At 35.5% G+C, this 19,791-nt stretch overlaps 1 protein-coding gene across 3 annotated transcripts in view; it reads right to left on the bottom strand.

The window, feature by feature from the left end:
- DNAH12 (dynein axonemal heavy chain 12) overlaps nt 1-19,791 on the bottom strand; it is a 52,168-nt gene that overhangs the window by 29,482 nt on the left and 2,895 nt on the right. For all 3 annotated transcript variants that reach the window (XM_015874878.2, XM_015874877.2, XM_015874876.2), the window contains exons 6-34: nt 19,608-19,683; nt 18,914-19,072; nt 18,169-18,364; nt 17,167-17,355; nt 15,997-16,147; nt 15,803-15,894; nt 15,357-15,535; nt 14,541-14,676; nt 13,796-13,921; nt 12,748-12,882; nt 12,104-12,297; nt 11,024-11,261; nt 9,849-10,034; nt 9,289-9,489; nt 8,171-8,365; nt 7,845-7,966; nt 7,406-7,688; nt 6,748-6,867; nt 6,255-6,411; nt 5,839-6,011; nt 5,584-5,736; nt 4,949-5,188; nt 4,342-4,587; nt 3,894-4,013; nt 2,896-3,005; nt 2,485-2,668; nt 1,443-1,583; nt 493-576; nt 223-411 (exon numbers count right to left, since the gene is read on the bottom strand). In XM_015874878.2, coding sequence (XP_015730364.1) covers nt 223-411; nt 493-576; nt 1,443-1,583; nt 2,485-2,668; nt 2,896-3,005; nt 3,894-4,013; nt 4,342-4,587; nt 4,949-5,188; nt 5,584-5,736; nt 5,839-6,011; nt 6,255-6,411; nt 6,748-6,867; nt 7,406-7,688; nt 7,845-7,966; nt 8,171-8,365; nt 9,289-9,489; nt 9,849-10,034; nt 11,024-11,261; nt 12,104-12,297; nt 12,748-12,882; nt 13,796-13,921; nt 14,541-14,676; nt 15,357-15,535; nt 15,803-15,894; nt 15,997-16,147; nt 17,167-17,355; nt 18,169-18,364; nt 18,914-19,072; nt 19,608-19,683 — 4,775 coding nt within the window. The remainder of the gene's footprint in view (nt 1-222; nt 412-492; nt 577-1,442; nt 1,584-2,484; nt 2,669-2,895; nt 3,006-3,893; nt 4,014-4,341; nt 4,588-4,948; nt 5,189-5,583; nt 5,737-5,838; nt 6,012-6,254; nt 6,412-6,747; nt 6,868-7,405; nt 7,689-7,844; nt 7,967-8,170; nt 8,366-9,288; nt 9,490-9,848; nt 10,035-11,023; nt 11,262-12,103; nt 12,298-12,747; nt 12,883-13,795; nt 13,922-14,540; nt 14,677-15,356; nt 15,536-15,802; nt 15,895-15,996; nt 16,148-17,166; nt 17,356-18,168; nt 18,365-18,913; nt 19,073-19,607; nt 19,684-19,791) is intronic.

The following is a 19,791-nucleotide window of genomic DNA, read 5'->3' on the forward strand; positions in this document are numbered from 1 at the left end:
TGAAAACTATGACCAGCTTTCAATGCAAGTCACACCAATATTCTTGTTCTAACTTTTCAGACTAGACACAGGAGTTGTCCTTTCCAAAACTCCAAGAGTTGGCTGCTGCATGTGCACTGTAATTGCTCTTATCAGGAGAGAACAGCCCCTCCCTACCCAAGTTTAACTGAATGTAAGTGGACAAATAACTACTGAAGGAAAAAATAAATCACAAAAAAATACCTTGCACTTTTTCTGACGGACTTGTAATGCTGGTGGTATTAACCAATCAAAAAGCCCTTGTAGAAGATCCTGATGCTCCTGTAAGTTAAGAGGCTCAGGCAGTGTATTCAACCAAGAGGTAACAAGTGGCATCCAGCCCAGTTGTGAAGGTTCCAAATAAATCATGCCACAACGACTGACGGTAGCAGGCTAAAGAAGAATTATAAGCTCATTCTACTGTAAATTTAATATTTTTTATTGTTTTACATCTCCATTAAATAAAAAACTTACTGATGCCTGGGAAAGGTCCATTGTTTCAAAAATAAGACTCATCTGAAGAGACATCTGGATGATTTCCCCACTCATCAAACAAAGCTTTGATTAAGAAAAGAGAATCACAAAGATTACAAAAGAGAAAACATTTACTTGCTAATTATTCTTCCTGTCTGACTAGAAATTCTATATGAAAATCAGCAAAGCCATGTATAAGCAAAGGTGAGGCCAACCACATATACGTTAATCATTTGGAGCAGTGCCATACTAGATTTAGATAAATTCTTTACTTATATCATAGTATTCCACGCTATCTTACCAGTAGCATTATTACCAGTAACTAATCCTGCATATGACAGGATAAAGAAAAGGCCTCAAGCAGGAAGGAGTAAGATGATATGCTGATATTGTTGCTACTAATGAAGCATTCCAGCTGGAGAGCCATTTTTCCTGCTTACAAAAGTAACAGTCCAATTTGAGCATTTTCATAAATTTAAACATAAAATGGCATCTGTGATGTAACTTTCACACATACTTTTTCAGAAGTGTTGCGCTGTTACAACTTTGACTTCAGAAGTTAATTTTGAAAACGCAAACATTTTCTTTTTTCCATTGAGACTGCAAAAATTTACAATTAAAGTTTTGAAAATGTGGCTTTTATATTTGTTGTAATTAAATGTCACTTTAGATTTAATATTGAATTATTAATTTTTGTTAGAAGTTTGGATAGTAAGGGGATACCGTACATTAAATGTGTTACAAGTTGATTTTATGATTATCATAAAAAAATAAATAAAAGGAAAAAAGAAACAACTTCACAAATCTTACAGTTTGTTCCCAAAGCCACCTTGCACTCACACTTCTCAAATGCCAAGCAGTGCTGTGCACTTTTGTGCTTTTATTTATTGAAGATCATTTTCAAAATCCCATATCAATTTACTTAGGCATTTATTTGCACCGACTGATACCTTTTTGTTGTCATCCAGAACTGTGTTCATGCTTTCTATCCACAGGGTATCAATTGGGCCATCAAAGATGACCCATTTGCGATCAGGAGTCTCAGCTAATGCAAATTCTCTGAAAGTATTAGCAACTATACCATCTGTCCACTAGAGGGGGAGAACATAGGAACGAGAAGTAAAAAGACAGTATATACATTTCAGTTTAAAAAGACAGTAAGTAATCCCATTAGTAAGTATTTGCTAAAGACTGTTTTAATTGAACAGAAAAATGTAACACCTTCATTTCCTTTTCATTATTCTTTAACTATTCTTCTCTTGCTTGGAAAAGAGTAGAACACAGATTTGCTGCTTCACAAAGGACCGTGCCAGCAAATGGAAATTAAGCAGTGGTGTTTTGCCTGTAATACTATATTTTTTATAAGAAACAATGGAAAGTCATTTAGAAGTGCTTCTGCTCTGTCTTGCATATAATTTCACACAAACTTACTGCTGCATTTATTTGAAACACTAATTTGAAATCAACCCTTTAAGTATTAGCTAAAACAACACTTACAACCCTGTTCTCATGCATTTAAAGTGATAAAACCACAAATTCAACTGTTTACTACTGAGAATTAAGGAGATTTGATATATATGGGAATAGGAAAAACAAAAAGCATTAGAAATACTACAAAGTAGGAAAACCACATGGGATTATTAGCTCCTACTCCTTGAACCCATACTTGCTATGCTTGCTTATTTTCCCTTAATGTCAGCCAACAAGTACTGTTATTTTCAGTAACACCTGAGTCCAGGAAAGGGATGAAGAAATGCTGTCTGGAATCGGGACTTAAAAGCCGCATGCAGGAGCAACACAAAGTGCCTTTCCTGACTCTGAAAACAGCTGAGCAATAACATCATGACTTAACCTGAAGTTGCAATGTAGTTAAACCAGTGCACTCATACAAGCCCCATGAAATCCATGGAAGATGACAAACAAGAAACTGAAACAAGAACAAAAAACCCCGAACTGGTCATTGCTACACACTACTTTTAAAACATACGTTACCTCATGAGATACCATATCAAACTGCCCAAAAAGCTGACCCATAGTGATGGATTTGGGATTTACGGTTCTAAAAACTACTTTTTCTTCTTCACCATAACCACGTTCTTTCATAAGAGACAGTGTATCTGCCAACACATGTAGAACTTTGGTCTTCCCAGAAAAAGATTCCCCTACCAGCATAAAGCTGTTAGATGGAAAGAAAAAAAAAGATAAAGCTATTAATAGATCTGTCTTGCATTTTAACTTTTGGAGACCAGTTGTTCTGGTTCCATCCCCTTTGTGCAGCTCCAGCCTTTTCACTAGCAGGTCAGTGCCAAGCACATCATCTTTTATACTTGATATAAATAACTACCATGACATAAACCCAAATGACAATGAATATAGCTTGTAAAACAGTAATGAGAATCTTACCCATGTCTAACAATCATCATTTCATACGTCTGTATCATTTTCTCTACAAAAGCTTCCACAGGTTGGACGTTATGTTGAATACAACATTCATTCACGCACTCAAGAAAATCCTAAAATCAAACCAAATTACAACCTTATCATTTACTATGAGCAATTTTTTCTTTTCCTTTTTTCCCCTTTTTAAAACCAATTCTCATGTTTCCAATTTACAGATGTATAAATCTAGATTAAGTATTTTTATTAGATTTTATTTATTGTAAAATTACAAGTAAATATTCCTTGCACCCCATTCCTTAAATTATCATCTTGGACTACGATAGAAGAGTTTATGATCATTAATAAGGGCTTTACATTAAATAATACATGTGACACTATTAACCAGAATACAGCAAACACCCCCAGAAAACAAAACAAAACAAACACCACAACGCTTTTGTACTTCTAATGCTCCAACAGGAGTTCACTACAAATTTAATCTCAAGGGGACATTATATCCTTATGAGGAACAAAGAGCGTGATTGAGCAGAATCTGGTTTTGTCAGAAGTTCAGAATACTCTGGAAAAATTTAAAGTTAGTCCATTTTGTCTTTTCATACATGTTCATCTTTTCCCCAGTGATCCTCCTGCATAGGAACTATGCTTTATTTGTTGCTATAAGCAAGAGCAAATACGAGAGCAGGGCTTAATTCTACTAAAATATATCCAAAAATTAGGGATTGATAGTATTCAGAAAATAAGAAGGAAATCAGTCAGACTCTTAAATATGGTAAATTTGCAGATCAGTTCCTGATTTCTTACACTGCCAATCTGGACATAATGGAATTTGGACGTGAATTATGCTCAGATTCAAGAATTTCCTGTGGTACCAATTTCACTGCAAACATTCTGCAATTTTTCTTATTTTTCAGTAATTCATAAATTACTGCATTAATTACACCTGCTTACAAAACAAGCAAGACCAACAATTTTTAGGAAGGAACGGTTACAAGTATGCTTACTCTGTAGTCTGCCTCAGGAAGTGTGATTCCAGGAAACAAATCACTAGTTATACCCATGAAGAGAGGTATATCGCATGACCAAAATTTGGGCTCATTCACATCCTTAATTGATCTAAGAAGCTACAGAAAACAATTACACATTTGATTAGAAGTGAAGAATACACTGTCCAGAAACTAAAACAACCTAATGTGCAATGAAGATTCTTAATTATAGGGTGTCTTCGATAAGCAGTTAAGCACAATCACCAGCATAGCACTGGAATGCGCAGCATGCACTTAAAAGATAATAATAATAATACAAATAAAAGATGATTATCTTTGTTTCATCAATAGAGAAACTAAGTAAGGTTGAACGGTGACAAGTCGATGAAGATGTGGTGGAACTGCCCTACGAATTCTGAGCTTCATGTATCAGTAAAGTTCAGTAAGAATTATTCCCTGAACTCACCAATACATCTTCATCCTCCTCTGGAAATTTCAGTTTTAAATTCCCAGCAGCCACCAACACAGCTTTAACTGCTCGCATACCATAGTCATAGTGATGCTGAGAAGAAAGCTGCTCTGAACAAAGCCTGTAGGTCATTACTATCTTCACTGATAGTGACTTCGCATTCAGAAATCCATATGAATAGAGAGAAATTTCTGCTATCAAAGCATAGTTAGGAACCATCATGGCTACTGTTCGGAACAGAACCTGAAACACATACCCAAAAAAATATCTTAGGACAGTTTTCTTAGGAATGGATTCATCCCACTGCAGCATTTCTAATGGTAAGCAGCGTCAGCTTCTTAAATGAAATACTGCTTAATAAGGTCAGGTATAAGACCATAGATGATTTGCAGCAGTCAAACCATAGAACTGGAAAGCAGTACTGTGTAAAACACCGGGAGCCAACAAAATAGAAAAATTACCAAAATTTCAACTTGCTAGAAAGCTAGAAAAGGAGAGGCTTAATAAATACATCTGAATTAAACTGAATTAAATCTTTATTAATACCAGTAACATGTGCCTTTAAAAAATAATTTTAAAGCAGAAACATCTTTTATTGTTTTACCTTCAGATTATCTGGTAGTTCAGAACGTCCTGCATAACCGGGATTCATTGTAATAGCTACAAAACAGTTGGGGTTAAGTTTCAGTTCAGTTCCTTCAAAAACAAACGTTTCTAGTTTTGCCTGTATGGCTCTCTGGATACAAAGGATCTGCTGGGCCACAACAGACAGTACTTCCAGTTCAATGCGATTGAATTCATCAAAACACGCCCATGCACCCGATGAAGCCAAACCCTTGAAAAACTGTAAAATGAAAAAAGACAACAACAGTGTCTCTAACTTTCAAGGGTCCAAAAGAAAATAAGAGTATCATGTTAGAAGTTTGATTAGATGAAAGATGCAACTGTGATAATATCTAAGCCGGTTTAGAGCAAAAGTCAGTGCTTTACTCACAAAGCCCTTTCTGTGTTTTAAAGAAAGGTTAGTCAGATTCTGATCAGCAGTCATTTCTTCTTGTGTTCTAATCAGTGACTTGATAGGATTTCATGATGCAGAAAACATCAGTGTGTTGAGACCAGTACATTACATCCAAGGGTAACAAACCTCAGGTGGCACTCATTTACAATGCTTCTGTAGAGCGGGCATCCTATGGTTTCCATCCTAATAAATAAAATAGGAATTCTAACACTTCTACTTACCTTTCCCATTGCCACATAATCGAGGCCATCAGAACAGTTGAAGACAACACACTGCACAGCAAGAGCTTTAGCTAAATCTTTTGTGGTCTCTGTTTTACCTGTCCCTGCGGGACCCTCTGGGGCTCCACCAAGGTTTAAATAAAAAGCTCCAATCTAAGAAACAGAAATAGCTGTGAGTACAGCTGTAAGGAACAGTGTAAAAAATAACATGCTACAGAAAACATGGTCTTTAGTAATATTTGCAGAAGATCATACCAAGGTGCGATAACACCTGTCCGTTAGAGGAGTAATGACCAGGCGTGGTGAGTTTCCAAGGTATTCATAAGCATATTTTACATTGCAATTAATGATGCGGACACGAACGTTCCCTGATTCCCAATAATATCGTAGTTGTGCAAGCCACTGAAAGTCTGTTTCACTCTGTACACCTGACAGACACATAATTAAAAGCAACAGTAAAGGAAATTTTAGATAACTGGATTTTCTATTAAATAGAAATTTCAAACTTTGAAATTATTACTGTTCATGCTCACATCTGAGTAGTCACATACACTTCATACATCTTAAACCTGTTGTGTTTTATTAAGCAAAATGAGACTGGTTAGCTATTTTTAATTAACACAGTAGTTATAAAACACACAGGAATAAAAATATCTTAAAATGATAGGTACCATTTTCAATCATTTCCATGAGGACATCCCTAGCATGCACATCAATAGTAACCAAGGCACCCAGCGTAGTCCTTGTTTGCTTTGACAGTTTTCCTCTTACCAGCTCTACGATTTCATTAAGTTGAAGCTGGAGTTTATCATAATAGTCCTTTAAGCCCTGGGAGAAACAACAGTAGTTATGAAACTGAATATTTGACAATTTCAAGCGTTTCAGACTTCTTTACATTAATTAAATACCATAATGGGGATTACTTATTAAACCAGTCTTACATCATCATATTTTTGCATCAACTTCTCTCTTAATCAGTTATACATTTATGAATTTAATCTATGCTTGCTTTATATAAGAGCACTCAACTGAATCAAAGTTATAAATCGCTTTATAGAAATTCCATAGCTAACTCATACACTGATTGTAGAAAGATAAGATGTGATCCGTTCTCTGAAAGAAAGATGATTTATTTATTTATTAAGATTGTGTATCACTTAGTACCTCTGGCTGAGTGCAAAGAACTTCATGGACCTCACTTGTCCAGAACATTTGAGATACACACAACACTACTTGTCCAGGCCACTCCAGAACCCATTTTTTTCTCTCAGTCTCTAGATACGCCTGAAAGAGATAAATACAGTTCACAAATACAGTGCCATTGCATACACATCATAACAGGGGGTTCTGGTGGATGAAAAGCTCAACAGGAACCAAGCAATGTGCAACTTGCAATCCAAAAAGCCACTTGTATTTTGAGTCGCATCAAAAGAAGTCCTACTAGTAGGTCAAAGAGGTGATCCCCCTCTCTCCCCACTCCCAATATCTTCTCTGGCTCATGATCTTTGTTGAGGAGGGAGCAAACATTAATTAAGCTCAATGACATATCCTTGGAACACAGTAATGCTGCAAATCATTTTTAAAAAATTGAAGTCCAGTATTACAACTTAAATCTTACTCAAACTGAACTCTTAACTCTCTCAGTGACCTATAAATATAAGACGTGTTAACTTCTTCTGGTGCCAAGACTTCACCTATTTGAACTCCTATGATCGAAATTTTAGAAAGGAGACAACCTTAATTAAAATAAAAGGAAGGTCTATTCCACTGTGTGTGCTACTGCTGTTAAATTATTACAAAACCTGTACTACAAAATCCGTACCATTCTTGATTTATCAATAACACTGTGTATGCTCCTCAGCATAACATCTTCTACTTGAATTAGCCACTTCTCCACTGCGCCTCGAGCTTCAGAAGTAGAAATTGTTGAAATCAATTCAACACGCTCGCCTTCAGAACTATACATTGCTCTTATATCCAGATTGGGAAGGAAATCTAGCTTTGCAATGCCTTCAAAACACTTCTTCAAGTGAGGTTGAACTCTGAGAGGATCTTTGGTCTCTGATAGGATCTCCAGCATTTCATCATTAGACAAGAAAAAGAAGCTAGAAAAAAATTTAGAAAAAAGCAGAAGTTTTTAAAAAAGCAGAAGAGGAATAAAAAGCCAACTGAATAACCAGCCACTTTAAGGGCTGACCTTATTAAACAATAAAATAAGTGTTTGGAATCTTTGTTTTTGAAATAGCCTAAGCACATCATACCGGGGAAAGAAGAGACGCTTTTTCTCAAGATAAGCATTAAGCCCTTTCATGATTTTGTCAAGAAACTCATTACAGTTGTGCAGCTTCTCCAACATCCCTTCCAAGGAAGTAGCAGCAAGAACCTGCAATAACAAACACATGCCAACTATTAGTTATAACTAAGATACTTCAAAAAGCAGAAATTACCCAAATAACATACAACGTGATTTTATTCCTAAAAAGACTAGGCAGCTGATGTAGTTGGCCTTTATATATTCTAAAAACAAAACCACTGCTGAAAACAGAGAAACTAATGTTTCTTTTCAAGTACAGTCTATTTTCCTTACCTGTGGGTCTTTGACACAGTGCTTCATAACTTCCCTCCATTGTCTATCCACTGTTTGAAAAAGACGCCCTTCTTCTGGCATTTGTTGCATAATATCCTCAGAAGAAAAAATGGATTCCAAATAAAGCCACTGTGCTTGCACTTTCAGCCATTCATCGATTGTTTCCTGAATGCGAAGTAGGCGACTCTCCCATTCCTTAATAAATATTTAAAGAATGTTACCTGAATATTTTTTTACACAGATTGTGAAAAAAGTGTATACTGTAACACTCCACTTCCCAAGAAGAAAATAAGACGTGTCTAGCAGTCAGCAAAATAAAATAATTTAGCCATACTTAGGTTCTTCCACATACACAGATGACCAAAGGAGTTTAGAAAATAAAATGCATCGGGAAATTAATTTTCCCAAATGTAGTTATTGCTTTAGTGCTATGATCTCTTACTAATGTAATGGTTCAACAACACCCTGCAGGTTACCAGTAACAATTATTTTTTTTTCCATCCCCCACAGCAAGCAGCTGTTGCTTTGCTGCTAGAATACAGCAGGAACTTGAGAGTACTAGAAAGACCACTATATCAGAAGGGAAATGCAGCCAGCCCAGTGTTCTGTCTCCAAAGTAGACGGGTGCAGATGCATCTAGAAGAGGTTGCAGAAGCTTTAAGTACCTTTTTTTGAGATTATTACAACCAAAGCCCCCAAAAAAACACTTCGTCAAGCCCTCAAAAAACTTTGTTGCCTAAAAGTTATCATTGCAGCTTGAAATTTGATTCCCAAACTGAAGGACTAAATCACAAAATATTAATCATTTGAACAGTAATGAAATATTAATTTCAAGTTATTAAGAAACAAGGTTAATGTCCCTAACTAAAATAGGGACTTTCAAAGTACGTGAACCAAAGTTCTTTTGGCTGCATCTGAATGGCAAAGGAGAGAAGAATCAAAATGTGAAATGAGATGGAGTTGTAATACAGAAATAATGTGAGAAGGACTTAAATGAACTCCAAAGAGTCTTGACAAAATGTATTTCACTAATATCAAATAAAACACTGAAATACAACTGACTTTTGCCTGATATTTATCATGAAAAACAAACAAAAAATAGCTTTTTCTCATCATACCCTGATTTCTTTGTCAAATGGTTTAATGAAAGGTGATCCCCTCATTGTCTGAGTTTTCACAATCTGATCGTCAAGAATAGCTTGAATCTCATCCACTGCAGACAGAATATGAACACCAGTCTCACGATAAGCAGATGTAGTAAAGGAAATTGACTCCCAAGTTTCCATCATTATATTCATTGCTCTCTCTAAGGAAAATTCCTAACATGTAAAAAGAAAATAATTTACCTTAGTTATTGTACTGTTTGTTTTTCTTTTTCTTTTCCAGTTAATTCTATATATGAACTTATCCAGCTGAACAAGCTATTTTAATCTAACAGCATAAATTATTTATCATTGTTTATTTGTAATTACCTTTCTAGTGTACTGAAAACAATACACTTGGGAAATACTAAGGATGTAACACGGGATACAAATGCATACACACTCACTGTTATCTAATAAGCCAGAGACATATCAAATCTCTTTAGCATAAGCATAAAGAAAAATATTCTAGTAGGTCATAAAAGCTATCATGATGAGATCTGACATATTTATCACAATTAAATCTTCATGCTTACCTTACTTGCACCTACACTTATGTTTTCAAATTGTTCCAAATAAGGGCCTAGATTCTGCTTCAAAACTTTTCTCAAAGTAGTTCCAGAATCTGGTGTTAAATCATACCCTATTATATTTGACATCTGCTCCCAATGACGAGCTCGCAAGCCAGGGTTACAAAAAACATTCACAGTGGGAATATTCTCCTAGTTGAGGAAAAACACACCACAGAAATTACAACATGTATTATTTCTCAACTGTTTTTTCCCTCATCCTTGATGTGCATTTAAAATGCCACAGCAGTAGACAAAGGCATGAAAATACTTTCTGAAAAGCACAGACAGATCCGTTCAGCCATTCATTCAGTTCCTAAGTAATCACAGTAAGTTACTGAAGAACAAATATTAAACTATGAAGCAAAGTCTTGTCAAGAAAGTGACAAGGAACAATTTTTCAGCTATTTTATGTGAGATTGGACTGCCACATAACGTAATACAGGCTCGTGTCAAAATTCTCAGCTACATTCTTCAATGAACCCTTGAATTTCCAAGGCATTTCTCCCTGTATGCATTCACTCCTTAACAATCCAAATCCCTGTAACTGCTATAAAATCCGTAATCTTTTAAAATAAATATGACAGTACAGTGTGGGAATGGCGATTTGGATCTCTCCCCCCATGATAAGAAGAAAAAGAAACAAACTCCAGAGGTTGCTTCATAGTGCCTATGTTTGCTAACTTATAGCACGAGCACCTTTCTTTCATTTCCTGTGGCAGGATTCAGATGTCCATGAACACACTGTATCCAAACAGCAAATCTTGGTATAACAGTTATTTGTATGTATGGATTCATCATGGCAAGCTTAACGGACATTCTAAAGAACTGCATGGACATAACTATTACTCAAACAAGCAGTGGCCTTCCACTATCTGTTCTTCTTTTTGAGGCCCTACTAGACAGAAAGGAGAGATTTCGCCCAGGACATTTGTGTGAGATTAGAGGTAATTTGGCCCAGGTACATGATACAACTTTCAAATGAGTTTTACTTACATAAAACACTGATCTCCAATCCTAACAGAAAAGCAGGTCTCAGACCCTACAGTATTCATCCATACTGAGTACTGAATTTAGCATTTATGTCTCAGCATTAATTTGTAATAACTCTCATCTTTATTTTTCTTTTTCTTCTCTTTTACCTTAAAGTCTTTTATCTGCTCAAGAACTGAAGAACACATCGCAACAGTTGGATTTGTCTTTATTTCTTCATCTTTCTTCGCTTCTGCAGTTTTTTGTGATGTCTTTTTCAACTCCTGCTGCATTTTCTTATGTTTTTGTTGGAAGAGTTTTGACATTCTGAATATCTCTCGAAAAAACTCATCAAGCTCAGCCTCCATGGTTTCTCCATTGAGTTCCATAAAATCACCATCCAACCATCTGAGAAAAAAAATAAAAAAATCAGAAATCAGAATAGCAAAAGCAGCACCCAAACATTAAATCTTTGTTTTGCAATATGAACAGGTCAAATTAGTAGTTATTTAAGTGAAAATCAAGTTCTTCTTTCCAGTTATAATTCTTCACAAAATACTAACATATAACTGAAGGGTGGATTGATCGTGCTCTTCAGTGTATTTGCATAGAGTTCACATCATTCACATGCTGATATCAAGTAACTGCACAGACTGAGAAATATTTTAGTTTAGCTCGTAGAGATCAATACACAACACCAAAATATATCAGGAATTTGGATTTTCACTCAGAAAAAAATCCTACTGTCTGGCCATATCTTACTTTATAACTTCCACATATAACGTAACCACTTGGGCACAGCCTTTGTAGGGACATCAGATTAAATTTGGCTTTCATTACGTACAGACTGTGACCTTTCTAATTACATTTCTTTCTCTTTTGGCATTCCAAATGGCTCATATCTGATCTTTTTTTTCCCCTTCTCCCCGATACCTTTCTTTCTGCACAGTTCATCTTATTTATAGGCTTCTTCAATACAACCAGTACAGTTAGAACAAAATACATATTTAGGGCAATGCAAATGAGTAAACAGATGTTTAGAGGCTGAATTAATTAAAATCAACAACCCTAATAAATAAATTATAGCACCAAACTTGGATTGCCTTGGTAACCAATTGGTAACCAATAAACATTTATAAGAAAACAAAAGCATATTCAATTCCCGACATGAACAGAAATCGCATGAATACAAAATAGTATTTTGTCCATTCTCCCTCACTTAGCCTCAATAGTATGTAGCACTGAATTACCTTTTTTCAGATCGCTGCCATTTCAGTATGAGATGAAAGACTTTCATATATGGTTCAATGTCAGTTTTTATGTTGCCAAGAAGAGGGAAGTCACTTGGCCTCCATTTCAAAAGATTCTCTTCTTTATTAATAAAAGCTATTGTTTCATCAGCTTCCTGTATGCGTTTCTGTAAGCCTCTCACGTCAGCTACATACTGAAATTAAATAATTTTGTACATCTTGAGAAATAACTAATTAAATAAATTATGCTATCAAAAAAATCAGGTATCAAACTATAACAAGCCATTTTATTTTTGTCTTAACTCCCTTGGGAGTAGAGACACCTTGATATCTTGATAGGGATGGGCATTAGCAACAGTATGAAATTTAACAAGTACTGGATTTTGCACTTGGGATGGCAACCATATATGCATACACAGATTATGGGAAGAGAGTCAGATGTTAAAGCTGATGTGCTCCAATTAAGGAGCAGGGTGTTAGGACAGCTTGTAATACGTTTTGACATTGTGACAAGAGGATAAACAGAATTATTTTTGTAATTGTAATTGAAATTGTAAACAGAATTACTTTGAATTCTTTCCACAATCTCTGCACATTAATAACACTGAATATTGTATCCATTTTACACTGAATATTAACCAGACCTCTTGCATGCGATCCAGATCTGAGTATTCTTCAAGTTCTGTCACGGCCTGTGTTAGCTTCTCTAATTCCACTGTCAGCTTCTCAGATTTACCTATTATCACTTGTTCTGCTTTACGTTTGGTCTTATCGATCAGCTACAAAACAGTTGTTTTTTATAGTAAATAGCAATGAAGAAGGGATTGTCAGTCTTTTCAATAACTAACATTCGTGGGCCTGTCTAAACTAAATATTTAGCACAAACAGAAAACAAACAATACAAGTTATCATCCTTACAACAAATACATTCCAGGAGAAGTTCCTTTCCATATGTTCGACTTAACTGCATGCAGTCTCTAATTATAGCATGGAACCCTTTCCTCAATAATTGAGTTAGAATTGCAGGAAGACTTTCTTCAGCAAAATCTAGGAAAGTTCCAGTTCCTACAGCACGAGGTGTAAACACTGACACCAGAAAGACTGGATGCAATACAGGAAAGAATAGAGATTTTCAACTCTAGGAGAGAAAGAATGCTAGCAAGACAAACATAGACAGGAGGGGGATAAAGAAAGTAATTACAATCACAAAGGGAACATTAGATGTAATGCATTTGCTGGTAGTGATTGCTACCTAAATAACACTGTTCCCACCATTCACTCACTGACAGAATAAAACATTGTTTTAACTAAATGTTCCTCAGTCCAGAGCATTGAAATGCACTAAGGGCCCAGCAGATATATTTTCATCAGTAGTCAACTGCACTGCAGTGAGTGTTTCCATTCCTTTAAATTACCTACCACTGACCAGAAACAAGAAATTAGGAACAGAAACAAGAGATTAAGACTTTAAGGGCTTTAAGTTGCAGTGACAATTTTCTGCATTTTCAAATTCTTCCAAAAAAATCCTACTTTGATATAAAACTGTGGGAATACATGATTTAAGCATCTCTGAGTTAGTAACGTTCGTGCTGTATGTTTAGATACAGTTGGCTGCTGACAAAATAAATAGCCCAAGAGAAATGAAAATTCTAACAAATCAAAATAAATCACAAACAAAGAAAATATCCTTACATCGTCATGCTCATCAAAAATAGGGTTAATGTTCTTTGGCCATAGAAGAACTGTTGCATTCAGTGCAATGTCCTCAGGAGAAAACAAATGAACATCTAAGAAGTATTTCATTTGCCCAGAGCACTCCTATAACAGGGATTTCACAAAACATTAGGTATCACAGTCTGTGTAAGACACAGGGTAGGACAGAAGCATTTAAAATGATGCAGTAGGAATCTTTGTTTCAGGCAACTGAATATCAACATTCAAAGTACATAGAAGTTACTCAAATCCCTGCCTCATTTGTGAGCTTCTTCAATATGACTTCTTTAATATGATCTTTAGGTGTCATTCTACAGCATTTTGCAGCAGAGATGTTGTACACTAAAGCCATGTTAACAAGCACCAAACCTGATGCTCATCATCATAGCAGAGCAAAACAAAGAAGTTCTTATCCAAATGAGCTGACACACATTTTACACAATTTTCCAGTTTTGTTCTCCAAGCACATATGAAGAACTAACACAAATATACCATCTATATTTTGCTTAAACAGTTAATTGGTTTTGTGCGCTCAAAGCCATGACTTTTTATATATGAAATACACTTTCTACTTGTCTTAGCTTTTACAAAAACAGCTTTTCCAAGCAGCCCCAAAATAAGCCTCACAATTCACTTTACTTTATTAAAAGCTGCATTTTCTTTAACAGCACGCAGAACACAACTGAATGGGGAATCAGAACAGAATGAAGTAACTATCACTTGCCTTGATCCTTAATGAGAGGTCTTGAATACCTTTGACTTTTACATCCCTTATGTAATCCATTGTTTCCACCATTTCTTCTGTGCTCTGTGGAACTTTTAACGCACGTTCTTTAATTGCTTCAAATTCCCTGCATATCCTGTAAAATTATTTTGTACATAAAATTACAAAATGTTAAGATTTTGACTGGTTTCAAGTTTAGATTTCATGGAATTAAAGTTTGAATTACCTCCACTGAGTTCCATAACTTCATGAAACAAATAGGGAATATGAACAAGTAAGCCCAGGAAAATACTGCTTATTTACTTGCAATAAAAGGTTTATTTGGATTCAGGGGTGTACTTTCTCAACAAATGCCTCAATTATTTTTAATAACTATATGAACTTAAGCACAGGATCACTAGCATATATACAAATGTATCTCTAGTAAATATTCTTTCATTTTGATAACATGGAATCACTGTAAAACAGAGTTACATATCACCCATTCTAACTCAACAATTAAATAACACTTAATGAGCTAACCTATGCTTGCAAGTTAACTCATAGAATCCAGTAGTAATAATACCTATAATTACCCATGCAAACCTAGAGTTATCAACTATACACGTAAGAGAATCCAGCCAGTCTTTCCTTTGATAGATCCTAGTAGTGAACCTCCATCAGCTTTTGAGCAGAAGAGAAAAGGGCATTATCTGGCACAATTGCCATGTAATTTTTAGGTAGCCAGGAGTCCTCATTACACAAGAGTATGATACATTTGCATCTCTGCTATGGATTTAACACACACAAGATTAACAAGAAGGATATCCTACTTACTTTTCATTTTCCTCTCTGTAATTTGTGACTATTCTGTCAATTAACATGTCTGCAAAGGCCTTTGCATTACTATTCAAACCTTGCTTTATATCCTCACAGTTCAAACAGATCATGGGGAAATGAAGCACTTCTGGTAAATTCATTATTTCCTTCTTGAGGGTGAGGAATTCATCTATGAACTTCAAAAGAATACTAGATTTCACACATCAGGTCCATAGTTTAAATACTTCACTAAATGAGTATATATTACATAGGAAAGAAAACAGTCATCTTTTTCCCCTTTATCACATACATTTTTTAGGAAAAGAAGTTTATGCTATAGGTTTGCAGGCAGTCAACATAATTTTTAGCTAATGGTTGAGTATTTGTTATCCTTCATTCCCATTTTATTATTGCTATGTATATGATAGTAAATGTTACATATGAAATCTGGAATTAAAACTTACATCAGTATATTCATCAAAACTGTGTTCTTCTGCTTCAAATCTCTCTATTCTTGCCTCTGCTCTCCCATCTGCAAGCCAACCATACCTTCCAACTACAATTCAAGAACCGCACATATTAGATAACACATTGCTGTACAGCATGTTATTTACTGGAGGTAGCAGTCATTGGTTCAACACGCTCTTCTGTCACTCACCATAGTTTTCAAAACATTCCTTCGAACCTTGTAAGTGGTCTCTGATAATTTCTTTCAGTGTAGATGTGGCCCATTCTTTGATGTGGGTGGGAAGCTCAGTGTTCAGAGCTGTATAGCTTCCCGCTAGCCAAGAATGGACTGTTTGGACATTCTAGAAGGGCAATTTCCAATTATTAAATTTAAATATAAGAGCAATACTTATGTATATTTTAAAGGCAATAAAACACTACATCAGAAAAGTATGAGGTCTTTATCACAATCAAAGCCAGGCACTTCGTATGCACCTAAAATGATTCTAGAAACAAAAAAGTCCATCAAGAAAGATGTAGGATGGATAAAAATGATCTAAATCATCCAATCCCACATAAATTTGAATTCCGTCCTATGTGCAAAAGAACATAACTAAATCCAAAACACTTCTCTGGAAGTACTACACAGTGTGATTAAAGGCCAGTGTTCAATTTGCAGGGATACCCCTGAAGTCCCGGAAAGGCAACTACCTCCCCCAGAGTCAGACATTGGTTCCTATGATGCACATCTTTGTGCACTGCATATATTGTTATTTGGGGCTTTTATTTTTTTTTTGTTCTTTTTCCTTTTTGTTAAGAAAGAAAAGGTGTGTGAACTGATTTATTGGGGGATCTTCATTATTAGCGCATGTTTATGGTAAGTCATCAGGTGAAGTGTTAATTAGAAAGGTGTTTCTATGTAAAATGTTAGTTCAGAGTATATACTAAAAAGATACTCAATTCATGGTGTTAAAAACAAATACATTACAAATACATAAGTAAATCAGAAAGCACTTCTGGGTTTTTTGATCAAACCTAAGCTAAAAAATGAAGTTACCTTCTACCTGGCTTTCTTTTGTGGGTAATTTTTAAGGCTGACTTCTACTCAGAGAACAAGCAAACATTTGTGGACATGCAGAGTTCTGCAGCTTAAAACAGCAGGCTAAAACAATCAGTAGCAAATGTGTCTATTTTATATGAACAATGAATGGCAAAATGGGTTTCAGAGCCTGGAGTTCTTGAGAAAAACTGCAGAATCCTCATAGAACATAAAGATGGATTGTGCCTCCCATTATCATGATGGTCAGGGTCCTAAATTACTAATATGTTCACGTGCTGAGCCACTTGTCATTTACACATTTAAATAAAGAAAAAAGCACACCTGGAGAGTCTGTCCTATACGATCCACTACAAACAGAATCGCATCTTCCAGCTCTTGTAAGCTTGGATAAAACTCCACCTGTTTTTCACCAATAATTAATTCCATCTTAAACAAAGGCAGACAACTTCTGTCTTCAGGGTCAAACAGTTTCACAAATGCTTCCACATTTTTTATCAGTAGATCTCTCAGCTAAGCAACAAAATATATCTATTAGTTGAAGGCGCAGGAAGTCCCATCCCACTTATCCTTCATTCAGTAAATCATATTTTCCATTCATTTTAGCAGCTTTGGACTAGTTAAAGGATGGCTAATAACTTTCTAATGTCTTCTGATTATCTTAGTTCCAGCCCCTAAAGAATGCAAGTAAATAAACACACACACAAACTCTACTTTGGTATAGACAATGCATCTATTCTTACTACAAAACTAAGTTTATTAGCAATGCATGCCTTAATATACATGAAATATCTTGAATGCATTTTCCTCCAAACTTGGTAGGGATTTATAAACAGAGAGAATAGAAGATCAACTCACAAAGCACTGTGCTATATCCTTCCAGAAGAATAAGCTGTGCTTGGAATTTTGCAGAACTGCATACATGAATATTTGCATACATCTCAGCTAAGCCAGGCATTAAGTCTGTTTGTACAGATGCATTTTAGAATACAGATTTCATTAATTTTAATTACAATTACATATGAAGTGTAATTGTAGTGCTAAGAACAGTGATAGGAAAAGAGCTGAGAATACTGAAATATTCCCTTCCTAACATTAACAACATTCTAGTTGGTGGAATTCATAAATTTTCTGCATCCAAGAATCAGAAATAAAACAATTATACATGACCATGAAAGATATTTTATGCAAGGGAAGTTAAAAATATACAACTTTCTGAATACTTTGCCAGATCATATGCAATAGAGTTAGGAATGACTGCTCAAACAAGCCCCATATCATACAAAAGCACAGACTTTTAAATTAAGATTTACCCCAGGGGATTACCTGATTAGTCATCAGCGTAGCCACACAGCTGTAAAAAGAGTCAAGCTGATCTGAATTTACACCACTTGATGCTTCCTCCTGGGTGAAGTGGCCAATAACCTTTTGATACCATGTATTCAGTATCTTCTCTTCTGCTTTGGAACAGCTTAAAGCGATCTCAGTCTTTAGAGATTCGCAGTCAATTGGCCCTTTTAATCTGGAAAAAGAAGTTTCAGCCTACTGTATAAACAGATTTTTTAATGGAGTAAAGTAATACTAATGCTACTCTGTATTACAAGCCCAACTGGACTTAGCAGAAAGCAGACTGAGAACCTAAGCATCACTTATGCAGCCTTAAAATAAAATAAAAATCACCCCAAGCCCCAGAAAATAAAAAGTTACCAAGAAAAAAAACAAAAACAAAAATGAGGTGAAGACAATAAAGATCCGAGATTGAAAATAAAACTCAATAACTGATGAAAAATAGCCTGAACAAGAAATCTGATCCAGTTCAACTGGACCTTTAATGGACATCACGGCATAGAGACAGACTAAATCATAAGAAGACCTTAAAAGAATTACAGGAAAAACATGAACTACACATAAAATGGCTGATATTACCAGAAATGTAAGGGAAAATAAACAAATTCATTACAGAAAAAAAAAGCACCCCCAAAACACATTAAATAATAGAATTCCATAAACTCTCTTGTTTATCGGCTTCAAAAATCTGCACTGGTTAATAACTCACCAAAACTGACTTTACCTGAAACTGCAAAAATCCGCTAAAAGAACGTTAGAAAGATGAGCAACACCGAAATCCAGCAAAGTTTTCATTGTGGGGTGAAGAATGTGCAAGTTAGAATGGATCCGTTTTTTTGCTTGGATAAAACTTTTATGCCACGGACTAGAAAAATCCAGGCCTCTGAGTAAATAAACAGACAAAGAAATAAAAGTGAAGCACTGAAGTAATAATTGAATAAACAGACAAACAGTAGGAATGTTATTTAGGTGCCATAAGCGTATCTCCAGTATTAAACAGCAGAAGATAACCTAATTGTCCATATCGAATCATCTCCTCCTGACCCTTTATCTATGTATACTTCTAACTTCAACAACTGCTAACAGGAAGTATTTATCACTGACATCTAGATGACAGACATTCTAATGTTCCAGAAATTTTACAACTGTCTTCCGTCTACCTGACTTCCTCTTTTTCTTTGCAGAGTACAGTATTTCTCTGGTTGATGTCAAAGGTTTCAACATAACACCACAGTCGGAGGAAACCTCAGCACTGGGTGCAGTTTCAGTGTGTCCAACTACTGCACAGTGTTGCTGCCTGACTGTAAGGCGTCCCACACAGTATTACACCATAACTATGCATGCAGCTCAGTTAGCATTTCTCATGTGTAACTGAATGTGCTTTGCCTGTGGGTAATGTGCTAATTTAATCCGCTCACAATGGTGATATAGGCAAAGGTTCCTCCTCTTCGTCTTCAAGTCCTTTCACATTGGGCTTAATAAGAACACTTCGCACTAGGAAAAAACAAACCAAAAATGTATGAGTGCATTCAATAGGCACTGTACTGCATTCCTGCAAAACTGGAACTTATTAATCTTTTCTGAATATAATATATCATATCA

This window comes from Coturnix japonica, chromosome 12, assembly GCF_001577835.2.
Source record: "Coturnix japonica isolate 7356 chromosome 12, Coturnix japonica 2.1, whole genome shotgun sequence".
Classification (NCBI taxonomy): domain Eukaryota; kingdom Metazoa; phylum Chordata; class Aves; order Galliformes; family Phasianidae; genus Coturnix; species Coturnix japonica.